General features: G+C 35.1%; 1 protein-coding gene across 14 annotated transcripts in view; it reads right to left on the minus strand.

Moving 5' to 3' along the window:
- The window catches only part of ASPP (Ankyrin-repeat, SH3-domain, and Proline-rich-region containing Protein), a 602,088-nt gene that overhangs the window by 157,489 nt on the left and 430,749 nt on the right, over positions 1-13,850 (minus strand). Inside the window, exon 2 of one of the 14 annotated variants that reach the window (XM_074125842.1) lies at positions 12,782-12,896. The exons of the other annotated variants lie outside the window; for them this stretch is intronic. Coding sequence (XP_073981943.1) covers positions 12,782-12,883 — 102 coding nt within the window. The 5' untranslated portion in view covers positions 12,884-12,896. The remainder of the gene's footprint in view (positions 1-12,781; positions 12,897-13,850) is intronic. 14 annotated transcript variants of the gene reach the window in all.

Genomic DNA, 13,850 nt, shown 5'->3' on the forward strand with positions numbered 1-13,850 from the left:
TTTCTTACCAAGTTTTTTTTTAAATGAAAATATTATTGCGCCTTCCGTGGATATTTGTGCCAGAGCCGCACTTAAGGAGCCAAAGAGCCACATGCGGCTCTGGAGCCGCACTTTGCCGACCACTGGTCTAAACGAAAGGGTTGCGATAAACGTCAGGTTTTTCTTTAACATATCAGTTTTCTTCGGGCAAAATTCGTGATGAGATCATGTGTGAGATTCGTTTATGAATTAATACACTAGTATGAGGCGCTGAAGTCTTCAAAAAAAAATAAAGAGTCTTCGGAAATAATCTCTTACTCTATTCAATTAACTGGCGTCACCGTTACTTAGAGCAACAACATCTAGGAGAAGGTCATACATAGGAGCCACGAGTCCTCTCACAGCAATGTCGGCTCCAAGGAATAGGGAATCTAAAGGCAACTAGCCACTGAGATCATTGCTGTACCATTCGCTAATACATAAACATACATAACACCATAACGTGACGGCCTATTTAAGTAAAGAGATTCCAGATTCTCCATGGAAGTACGGAAGTAGAGATAACCTCTTTCTAGGTGTGCCAACACCTCTTTGCACACAGTGTCCTAATTTTTTTTTTTTTCTAAATAAAAAAGACTTTTACCTTTATAAGTTTCATTTAAGTCCCCAATTTTAACCAGGAAAGGAAAGGCCAACAGATCAGAGGTAGAAACCAATTACCAAATTTCTATTCCATTAAATGATAAAATCAGTTTAGAACTAGAAATATAAATAAATAAAAGGGGCGAATGAAATGGAAGACTCAGAAGAGCAGAGAGAAAAGGCAGATAAGATATTGCAGTAACTTACATTAAATTAGTTTTGAATATTTCTTTTTAACGTAAACGCTGGCGGAATGAAATATCTTTTACCATTTTTTTGTTTTTCTTATAGCAGAAATTAGACCATCTTATTCTATTTCATAATTATAATTCTTTCTTATTTCCATTTTTATTTAGTTTCTTTAATCATTGAAAGCCACTGTATCTTCTTATAAAATTTATTCCAGTGATTTATCAATGTCTAAAAGAATGGAACGGATATTAAGAAGTTAAAAAAAGAAAAATTTTGTAATATACTTTTAACAAACTTCTTTGGCATTATAATCAGGGTTTTATTTCTAAATGAATAATAAATTGTCATTGTACGAGTATAAGTTATGCTCTTAGGAAATTAGGGTTCAGCTCCTGAGCTATCTCTACGTGACAACAAAAATTAGGGAATATTCGGTGGTGATAACTCTCTCAAATGATTGCTACAACAAGCTAAGGCGTTTTTTTTGAAGATTGCATAGTTCTCTTAATGGAAATAGTGAGGTTTTCTTTTTCCCTTGGGACAGTTTTAGCCTTTTAAATACTGGGATAAAGGCGCTACGGTAGCCGAGCGGTTAGTCCTACAAAGCTAATGTGTATTGTGTGGTACTGGGTTCAATTCCCTGGGCTAGGCCTTGGATTATATTTAATGGTTAATGTGAGAACTTTGTCGTAAAGTATGTTTGCTAGTCGCCTCCGTCCATGACACCTAATTTGGTAGTAAAGGACGTAAAGCCTCTTTTTAACTTACTGGATAGAATGAATCATGGTGTTGAGCCACTTGAAATTGTATAATCTAAATGACAATGTACTATAAATGGCTGTTTGCTCCAAAGCTAACAGCAAAAGCAAACTTTACCCCAAAGTTGCCTGTATGTACGAGGGTCGTTTGAAAAGTCCGTGCAAAGTCAGAGAGATAGCACCACTGGCGCGTATCGAGGTTATGTTTAGTTAGTAGCATCTCTTGGAAGAACACACACCAAGTTTCAGCCAGATCGGTCTATTTCTTTGTGTTTGGCATTCGTTTGAATCGAGGAAGTCGAGTGATTTTCAAAAAATGGACGAAAAAGAATTTCGTGTGTTGATTAAACACTACTTTATGAAAGGCAAAACGCCTCAGGAGACTAAAGAGAAGCTTGATAAACATTATGGTGACTCTGCACCTTCGATTAGAACAGTTTATAAGTGGTTTCAAAATTTTCGGAGTGGCCATATGGGCACAAGTGACGCTGAACGTTCTGGACGCCCTGTTGAGGTTACTACTCCAGAAATCATTGATAAAATCCATGATATGGTGATGGATGACAGAAGAGTGAAGGTGCGTGAGATTGCTAGTGCTGCAGGCATCTCGAATGAACGGGTACATAATATTTTGCATCAACATTTGGACATGACAAAGCTATCCGCAAGCTGGGTGCCGCGATTGCTCACGCTTGACCAAAAACGAAATCGTGTGAAGTGTTGCAAGGACGGTTTGCAGCTGTTCCAGAAGAATCCGCAGGGCTTTAAGCGTCGTTTCGTCACTGTGGATGAAACATGGACACATCACTACACTCCTGAGACCAAAGAACAATCTAAACAATGGGTTACCAAGAGGGAATCTGCGCCAAAAAAGGCGAAGACCGTTCCTTCGGCTGGAAAGATTATGGCGACTGTCTTTTGGGATTCGCAAGGAATAATCCTCATCGACTATCTGGAAAAGGGTAAAACTATTACAGGTGCATATTATTCATCGTTATTGGACCGTTTGAAAACCGAGCTGCAAGAAAAACGCCCACGATTGGCCCACAAAAAAGTCATTTTCCATCACGACAACGCACCAGCTCACACCTCAGCAGTTGTGGTCGCAAAATTAATGGAAATAGGGTTCCAACTCGTTTCACATCCCCCTTATTTTCCAGACTTGGCTCCCTTGGACTACTATTTGTTCCCCAATATGAAGAAATAGCTGGCGGGAAAAAGATTTTATTCAAACGAGGAGATGATTGCAGAAACGAATGGCTATTTTTCAAACTTGGACAAATCCTATATTCGGAAGGGATCAACAAACTAGAGCAGCGTTGGACGAAGTGTATAAGCCTAAAAGGAGACTATGTTGAAAAATAAAAAAGGTTTACCCCAAAAAATTAAGTAGTTTTTATTTTTGCACGGACTTTTCAAACGACTCTCGTAGTAAAAGTAAGTAAGTAAAGTGATTGCCTATTTTTTCAGGCGGGCTTTACATCCAACTACCAATTAGGTGTCGTGGACGGAGGCGATTAGCAAACATACTTTACTGTAAATTTCTTTGATTAACCATTAAATAAAATCCAGGGCCTAAGACTGAGGAATCAAACCCAGTTCCACACAATACATAACATATTAGTTTTACAGGTCTTGCCTCTAACTGCTCGGCTATCGTAGCGCCTAACAAAGTTGGTTGTATGTGTTGAACCGAATATCAGTGAAAGTAAATCCTCTCTTAAATTGAAATGACATCCAGTGCTAGCTAGATAAGCACACTCTAGCTCACTGACAGTCACTTACGAGTAAACTTCCTGTAAACTGTTAACTGAACTTAGAGGACACGAAAAAAGGTACAGACAGAACGGAGAACTGCTTTCAGTCTTTGATCGGGTGGATGCAAAGCAAGCCTTTTTCTAATTGATATGAAACAGACAGTGACGCTGAAATCTAGATCTACAATTCAAGTGAAACATTTCAAATAAAAATTGAAATACGCAGTTATTACTCCAAAAATGAAAGCTAAACCATTTACCAAAAAAATGACCTTATCTTCTGATTTGCTGATAAAAATAATTCCACAATTGTTTCGAACTTTTCCTTATTCATAAATTGTTGGCCACCTGGATTAGACTAAAGAGCGTAATACTTTAAAATCAAACTCATATCAGATTAGTTTCGTTGAACAACTTTTGCAGCGCTCAAGCTTATGTAATAAAAAGAAGGTTATAGGTCATAAAATTGTTACCATTTCCTAGCCTGTATAAATATTATTTATAATCTTTGAAACAATAACCTTAGAAGTCATGTTATATATGTGTATGTGGCCATATATGAAGACTATTATCCTTGAACTGTTGCTATTAATTTAACGACAATATTTCGTCATCGCCTCTCTTTATTACTCCATCTGGTAGTCTCGATTTTAAATTTAAATTAATAAAATTGCGGAATCACTTCTTCCTACATTCGCTTATCGCCGGTAAAAGGAAGTACCGTGTTCTTTTCAACGGGAAAACTTGTTTTAAAAGAGTCAAAAAATGTTTGATTTAAAAAATTAATATAGTACATATTAGCATGAAGGAACGTTTTACAGATTTTTAGTCATTCATACTTTGCAACGCGTTTTTCTGAATGAAATATTCGCATGATAGCGTTGTTTTTAGAATTGTAAACTGCATTACAGCAAATTTTCTGTTGTGAAGAATGTGCCATTATTACTTAACTTAATTCTTTTTTAAAAGAAATGCTTTAATAATAACCTTATGTTTTATTTTTATTTTCAGCAGCATTGCGTTATGCCAAGAAAAGCAATTTTGGAAGGTTTTTTCTTTTATTAGTTCAAACTAGGTTCAAATTAGGTTCAAAAATGACCTACTGTGACATCTCGACAAATTCATGCAGTTCGGGGACACCAATAGGGCTTAGAGAAAACAGTCTTTAGTATATCTTCGATCCCTGGAGAAAGATAGCCAACTTAGCCAAACCCTACAGCAATTGAGGATGATATTTTAATGACCATCAAGGCAGCTAGCCTACATCAAGCAGTTCCGTGGATTGGCAAATCAACTGGGACATACCACACACAGTGCTGATCTGCGAATAGAGTAGTAAAGTGCCTACATTGGAAACGTGAAATCGTCCAATATTTGCAAATTTTGGAGCTCTTTCTTATACTGAAAGTGGCACATTTTGGATAGAATTGTGACTATGAAAGTACCAACGTTCAATAACACAGGTCTACAGTGATTTTGCTGTTTTGAGTTTTTGAGTCATTTTGAAGTAATATGCATGTCCTGATACCAAGTATGATACACGTTTACTTGTATCACATACTATTTTTTTTTTAGTCAGTCTTAATTTTTTAGTCTTAGTAGCGTTATTGCATACTTCACACTATCTTTTATTTTTAATATTGTAACGAAGTTGACCTGAGGAGCCTGGCAAGCCTTTATAGATGTAACCAAGAAGTTTTTAGGAAACACCAAAGATCCTTACTACGCAAAATTAGTAGCCACAATGCTTGAGAAATTCAGAATTCTCGAATGCAACATGAGTATTAAGGTGCACTTTCTATTTTCGCATTTGGATGTATTTCCTGAGAATCTGGGGGCGGTGAGCGAGGAACAAGGCGAACACTTCCATCAGGACATCCGGGAGATGGAACGACGGTACCAAGGACGATGGAGTATATCAATGATAGCGGATTACTACTGGACGCTTCAAAGAGAAGACTCTGCAGCAGGTCATAAGAGAATTTCCAAGAAAAGATCACTGGAAGGCAAACGAAAACGTTATTATTGATTAAATAACATTCTAGTGAATCAACATTGCGCATTTCCAAGTAATACAACCAGCATTTCAATCAAAACTGTACCAACATTTGAAAAGAAATGTGTATTTTTTTTGTAATTAACATTGAATTTTTCATTCTCGATTTGTAAAAAAACCTGATGTGATAGGAGAAAAGGGGGGCTATTTTTAAAAAATCGCTGTACTCAATTGTATATAATCACTTTTCAGAAGTAAAACAGCTCTCAAAAAGTTTCATTTTGTAGACCTGTGTAATGGGAAAACATTTTTGATAGTTTTTTGGACAAGACAGCAAGACAAGAGCCCTCTTTTACAAGGCCAAAAAATACTATCGCAAATATCTTAAAAGCGGTGGGTGAAATCTTACATTTAATAGAATACAAAATAGTTTATGCGTTTTAATACAAAAATTCGCTTATTATTTAATGTTATTAACTTTTAAATTTATAAGCTCAAAACAATAATAATAATAATGATTTTTGGTGAATATCGAGGTGCAGTCTTAAATACGAGGGTCGTTTGAAAAGTCCGTGCAAAGTCAGAGAGATAGCACTACTGGCGCGTATCGAGGTTATGTTTAGTTAGTAGCATCTCTTGGAAGAACAAACACCAAGTTTCAGCCAGATCGGTCTATTTCTTTGTGTTTGGCATTCGTTTGAATCGAGGAAGTCGAGTGATTTTCAAATCGTGTGAAGTGTTGCAAGGACGGTTTGCAGCTGTTCCAGAAGAATCCGCAGGACTTTAAGCGTCGTTTCGTCACTGTGGATGAAACATGGATACATCACTACACTCCTGAGACCAAAGAAAAATCTAAACAATGGGTTACCAAGAAGGAATCTGCGCCAAAAAAGGCGAAGACCGTTCCTTCGGCCGGAAAGATTATGGCGACTGTCTTTTGGGATTCGCAAGGAATAATCCTCATCGACTCTCTGGAAAAGGGTAAAACTATTACAGGTGCATATTATTCATTGTTATTGGACCGTTTGAAAACTGAGCTGCAAGAAAAACGCCCACGATTGGCCCACAAAAAAAGTCCTTTTCCATCACGACAACGCACCAGCTCACACCTCAGCAGTTGTGGTCGCAAAATTAATGGAAATAGGGTTCCAACTCGTTTCACATCCCCCCTATTCTCCAGACTTGGCTCCCTCGGACTACTATTTGTTCCCCAATATGAAGAAATGGCTGGCGGGAAAAAGATTTTATTCAAACGAGGAGGTGATTGCAGAAACGAATGGCTATTTTTCAGACTTGGACAAATCCTATTATTCGGAAGGGATCAACAAACTAGAGCAGCGTTGGACGAAGTGTATAAGCCTAAAAGGAGACTATGTTGAAAAATAAGAAAGGTTTACCCCAAAAAATTAAGTAGTTTTTATTTTTGCACGGACTTTTCAAACGACCCTTTTTTTTTGCTTTATACCAAGGTTTCGGTAATTTTTACTACCTTCTTCAGGGTCTGTACAAAAGGAATATTACACTAATATTCATTCTTTATAATAATAATAATAATATTAATAATAATAATTTATTAATATTGAAATAATTTTTATTATTAAGCTGTGCGGTTAACGTATTGGATTCCCACACGGAGATATCGGGTTCGAATCCAGCTGCTGGCCCCTAAGATTACATCTTTCTAGTAGCTTTTTACAGCTCACTGTTGTCTCTAACGAGAGAACACTGTCCGGTAGAGGGGCCAGCAGTGCACTGAAAAAAAGCTCTGGGCGACAATAACCTCAGTTGACGCACTTAAATAATAAAAATAGTAATAAAAACTTAATTCTTAGTTCAGTTTAGTTTATTAAAAAAATATAATTTAAAAAATTTTTAATAAAGGCCAAACAAAGTGGTGGCCAAGTTGCTACTTTTTAAGTAATTACTTGGGAGATACCTAAATTTTTAAAATTAAATTTCAGCAACAAATTAAAAACAAAAAAACTGAAAGAGAAACAAAAAAGGAACAAAACAAAACTTTAATTGAAATAAAAATTATGAATGAAATAATTATAATTTGTAGAAACGAATTAAGGTCTAAGAAAGAGGAAATTGCGAAGCGAGAAGAACATTCTTATATTAGTTCTATCTCTGTCTACGGGCGCCGGTTAATTATTTGGGACCCTGTGCTGAACATTAGGGCATTCCCCCCCTCTTTTTTTTTTTTACAACAAATTTGTTTTTAAGGATGCTGGATAAGAAAAAAAAGATTAACAAAAAGAAAACAGTAATTACATTGTTCGTACGCAAATTTTGCTTGAACCTAGAGTAATACATAATTACATTCTTGTAGAGTTCGTTTAAAGTGGTACTTTTTGGCTGGATATTATCTCTTGAGGATTTTTAATGATCTTTGCAGTGGTCTTGGAACAATCAGTATTGATTGCCCAAATCATTTATCTCTTTCTCGCGACAAAGGAGTTTGATGTAAAAAAGGTGCATAGCACTATCTCTGGCTGCTATCTCCAAAATTCCAACCAATATATTTTTTAGTCGAACTTGGGATTTCTAATAATTGTATTTCACTCTAGAAGTGGTATACCCTCGCTATGGTGACAGAATAAATTGAAGTAATATAATCATCTAAATCTACCAGCTTCCTAATTTTTTTTAAAACATTATCTTTACTGAGATCAACAATCAATGAGTGCATTTCGTGCAAAGAAAAACGCTGTACCTAACGAACGAGGAATTTAAAAGCTGTTTTTTTTTTTTTAAGAAGGCTGAAAAATCTTCAAAAAGAAAAAGAAAGGTAAGCAAGAACATCAAAGACTGCAAAAGTTACAGCAATGCAAGCTTATCAAAAAAAAAAAAATTCTTATTAGATTCAGGCTAAATAAAATATTGGCACGAAGAGGTAAAGGGCTTAAAGAGACAGAAATAAAATAGCTTAAAGGGAGGCTAAAGGATACTGAAGTAAAAAAAAAGGAATCCAAAGGAGCTCTAAATAATATGGCATTGTTGATAGAAGACGAAGCGGATAGAATGGCAGCCACAAAGAATACTAAGGAAGTGGTGAAGCCTTCTATGAAAGGAAAACCCCAAGAAATAAATTATTTAATAGATAAAAAAAGAGGTAATAGGAAATTAGGATCTTTTTTTTTTTTGGAAGGGACTCAAAATAAATCGAAATCAGCTGTGATTACATCTTAGACACAAAATTTTCCAGAATTTAATATAGGAAATTTGATCAAGTAGGAAAAATATAGAAAATATTTGTTGTACAAATGAGGAAAACGTTTTGACTTAACAGGTTCAGGTGTTACCCGTAACAGAGTAGAGGGTGTAAATCACTTCTACCAACTGTTTACTATTTAATTTTTTTTCCCCCCCTCTACAAACGTTTTTTAATAATTCAGAAGATAAATTCCGTAAATTTTACATATGTAGGTGAAGCTACATAATTAAAATATTTGATTAAATGTAAGCTTTAAAAAAAGTGCACTTAATATTGTTTCTGTTTAACTGCCAAAAGTAGATATATCTTCCCAACAAAAACTTACGATTTAAAAAGTTACGTATAAGAGTAGATTAAGTGGCAAAAGGGTACACAAATCAGCAAGTACCCAACATTTCATTTGTCACTTCAGCTCGTAATTTCAGCTATTTAGAAACGTTCGAAAAATCTTTTGTTTTATTCAAATTTTATAACAATAATATCGTTTAAATAAATTTTACTGCATTACATTTTTGTTAATATCTTTTTTAAGAATTAATCAATGTCACCTTTGCTGGCCATTTTCATGTATAATAATTTTTATTTCATTAGTTTGTAAGTAATGAGTTAATTAAAAAAAGTAAAGTAATTGCCTATTTCAGGCGGGCTTTGCGTCGAAACTCCCAAATTAGGTGTCGTGGACGGAGGTGACTACAAACATACTTTACTAAAAATTTCTCATATTAACCGTATTAAATAAAATCCAAGACCTAGACCGGGGGAATCGAACCCACTAAACCAACAATACATCTTAGCATTGCGGGTCTAGCCTATAACCGCCTAACATACTTTACTAAAAATTTCTCATATTAACCATTAAATAAAATCCAACGCCTAGACTGGGGGCATCGAACCCACTAAACCAACAATACATCTTAGCATTGCGGGTCTAGCCTATAACCGCCTAACTTACTTGACTATAAATTTCTCATATTAACCATTAAATAAAATGCAAGGCCTAGACCGGGGGAATCGAACCCACTAAACCAACAATACATCTTAGCTTTGCGGGTCTAGCCTATAACCGCCTAACATACTTTACTATAAATTTCTCATATTAACCATTAAATAAAATCCAAGACCTAGACCGGGGGAATCGAACCCACTAAACCAACAATACATCTTAGCATTGCGGGTCTAGCCTATAACCGCCTAACTTACTTGACTATAAATTTCTCATATTAACCATTAAATAAAATGCAAGGCCTAGACCGGGGGAATCGAACCCACTAAACCAACAATACATCTTAGCATTGCGGGTCTAGCCTATAACCGCCTAACTTACTTGACTATAAATTTCTCATATTAACCATTAAATAAAATGCAAGGCCTAGACCGGGGGAATCGAACCCACTAAACCAACAATACATCTTAGCATTGCGGGTCTAGCCTATAACCGCCTAACTTACTTGACTATAAATTTCTCATATTAACCATTAAATAAAATCCAAGACCTAGACCGGGGGAATCGAACCCACTAAACCAACAATACATCTTAGCATTGCGGGTCTAGCCTATAACCGCCTAACAAACTTTACTATAAATTTCTCATATTAACCATTAAATAAAATCCAAGACCTAGACCGGGGGAATCGAACCCACTAAACCAACAATACATCTTAGCATTGCGGGTCTAGCCTATAACCGCCTAACTTACTTGACTATAAATTTCTCATATTAACCATTAAATAAAATGCAAGGCCTAGACCGGGGGAATCGAACCCACTAAACCAACAATACATCTTAGCTTTGCGGGTCTAGCCTATAACCGCCTAACATACTTTACTATAAATTTCTCATATTAACCATTAAATAAAATCCAAGCCCTAGACCGGGGGAATCGAACCCACTAAACCAACAATACACCTTAGCTTTGCGGGTCTAGCCTATAACCGCCTAACATACTTTACTAAAAATTTCTCATATTAACCATTAAATAAAATACAAGGCCTTGACATCAGGAATCGAATCTACTAAACCAACAATACATCTTAGCATTGCGGGTCTAGCCTACTATTTAAATGAAATGAAGTGGAGATAAACATTATATCACTTACATGAAAATCAATCAATCGATTAATTATCGATTAACCAGTCATAATTTTTTTTCCCATAATATTTATTGTCAGATTATCTAAATATTTGCAAAATAGTATCTTGAAAATGGAAGCTAGTACAAGTATGAAGGCTGGCCAACTGAATAGTTCCAATATACTGATTAGAAAAGGTTTTGCACGGCCTTGTTGAGATAAGGTAGTATATATAGATTTAGACTTATCAAAGGTTCGTTAGGCTGGATGGTTAGATTTTATCTTGTAAATGGTACAAATTTGCTAAAAGTATTTTTTTTTACTTTATTTATTTTAAAAGGATAAACTGAAAGAGCTTTTCATATTAACCTGGTTAATGTAATTGTTTTTCTTTCTTACTTTTTCCTAATTAGAAAAAGAGAAAGTATCACAATCATTACAGATTTCCTAAATCGAGTTTTCCCAGGAGATATACGTCATTACGTCAATACGATCCATGAATCCGAAAATTAGGTTTTAGAAAACGTTCTGTTTGTATGCGCGTTATGATTGTGCGCATGATGAGCGTGAACAGTCGTGCTCAAAAACGAGAAATGAAACGTCACCGGAAGGTCGGTCTTGTATTAAAGTACCACATCAGGATCTGACAATAACTTCATTATAACTTCGTTATTCTAATTTCTGACTCTCATGAAAGTATTGGACAAGCGGAAATAGCAGCATTTTGAGAACAATAAAAAAAAACCGCAGATTTTTTCAAGTAAGGAAGTGATCAATAAAAGGACTAGTAAACGGGACATTTTGGGATTCTGACGATTCATTGTGACCTCAAAATGGCCTATTCTCGCTAAGTAACAAACGACATAAATATTTAGGATTGAACTAGCGAGGATTCGGTCAAAATAAAAGAAACACAACAACTCCGTCTTTCCCGCCAACGTTTCTGTAATTCACATAACCACGCCCTGAGGAAGACAATAAATTTTGTAGAAACGTTGGCGTAAAGACGGGAGTTATTTTGGCCAAATCCTTGCTAGTTCAATCCTAAATATATTAACAGTTTACGGTCACTAAAATATAATACAAACGACATAAAATCATCTTTTAATAATTTTTTTTTTCTTCATTTGTTTCTTTTCTTATCGATATTTCTTTTTAACTTAAAATTCAATAAAACATCGATACTTTGCTGACTCGAGAACATTTTTAATTTAAACTAAACAAATGTTGATTGCTTTGAAAATTTTACATTTTTGATAGAATACAGAATTCATTTGTAGAGCTAATCTTTAAAGACTAGCTACTAAGGCAGTGATGGCGAACTCATGACACGCGAACTCATTTTGGGAAACACACATCGAGATAGACAAAAAATTATAATATAATTTTAAATAATACTTGAGCGATTGGTGGAGTGCTTTGAAGAAATTACAAGGTTTATTTAGAATAAGGATCTGGTAAACTTTTCTCAGATCAATGATGAAAAAGTGGGTCATTTAATAAATCTTTTTTTTATTATGGTTGCAAATATCAAAAAATTATGAATATTTCTATATGTGACTCGGCACCAGAGTTAAGTTAGGGTTTTCCGAAATTTTAACACGCCGAGCTCAAAAGGTTCGCCATCACTGTACTAAGGTAAAGAAAAACAATAGGCCTTGCTACATTGCTAACAGAATAACTTAGTCAAAGATCTTCATTTTATCTGTAAAATTTAATATATTATTTATCAAGTGAAACATATCTTGTTATTATTATACGTCCTGTCGGCCGGAAGCAAGGGATCGAGAGGGATGCTTACTTAATTTTCTCACTTAATGTTTACTTTCTCTTACTCATCTAAGAGAAAATATCGCCATTTTATCAAAAAGTTCCAAAATTTTATTATTATTGTTATAAAATTACAATTTGTTTAAATTCTCAACTAAATATTGAAAATGTAATAACTAAAATAATATATCTTTTTTATTCTAAACTAAAATAAGCGCGGATATTCTATAAAACGCCCTGCCAAATTCACAAAAATCTTCTGAAGTAGCGTATATTATCCATTATTCGCTAATTTAAAATGTAATTTAAGGTATCTCTATATTCCACGATTTTTTTTTCACAAAATGGAGAGAATCCAATAAATATACCAGAAATGAAACAATATTATTTAGCAAACTAACCTGTTTGTCTGATGAAGTGAGTATTGGAGGCAGATCGCATGTTTGAACAGGTCGTCCGGGCGGTTTAGGGGCCAAAGGAACTGCGCCGCTGTTTGCAACCATCACCTCCACAATGCTAGGTAATATTTGCTGCATTAATATTTTAGTATAAAGTGGCTAGCTAGCATAATTAGCCAACAGGTTTTAATTGTCTCACCAGCTTTTAATTCTATCGATTTTGTGAGTAAAATATGTAGTTAGTTAAGACGAAGATTTAACTGGAAGATTCCAGTTAGCTATTTTTATCTCTTATTGTTCATTTTTATTTTACTTCACTCTTAAAGTGTATCAGTTTTGGTTTTGTAAATTTAGACTAATCTACAGTATCGTGGCAATTCAAACAAAACCGTCAATATCGTGGCAATTCAAACAAAACGTCAGCAACGTGGCAATTTTGTGCGGAAACTTACGTCACTTTCTATGAAAATTCACAAAGTTCTGTATCATGATTTTCGTTTAAACATTGAGTTTTTCAAAATATAATTTAATAGTCTTATACAGACTATTTACTTATTTACTCTTAGATGGAAAATCCTACCTCCCATCTTCATGAACCAAACTCCTGTACCAACTGTGGACAAAGTACGCTATTTTGGACTGTACCTAGAAGCAAACGGTTGACATGGAATCACCATACTAGACTGGAAAAGACAAGAAACTAACCAACGCTACAAAACTTCTCGCCAGACTACTTGATAAACGTTCGAAACTTAACCTACATAACAAAAGACTCTTATATCTGGCTGTTACTGCGGACCTATTTGGTCATACGGCATCGAAGTATGGGGAATCGACTAAACCGTTCCAACTCTCTACGCCTCCAGACATTACAGTCAAAAAAAACTTCGAAAACTCCTTAACGCTCCGTTCTATGTATCTAACCTCACTATACATAATGAAACTCAAAATCCTTTTCATTTACAGATCTTGCTAACACTCGTTTTCTCAAATTCATCATTTATACCTGGCTATCACTGCGGACCTATTTGGTCATACGGCATCGAAGTATGGGGGATCGACTAAACCGTTC

This window comes from Rhodnius prolixus, unplaced genomic scaffold (genome assembly GCF_049639745.1).
Source record: "Rhodnius prolixus isolate KJV_2025 unplaced genomic scaffold, Rpr scaffold_3, whole genome shotgun sequence".
Taxonomy (NCBI): domain Eukaryota; kingdom Metazoa; phylum Arthropoda; class Insecta; order Hemiptera; family Reduviidae; genus Rhodnius; species Rhodnius prolixus.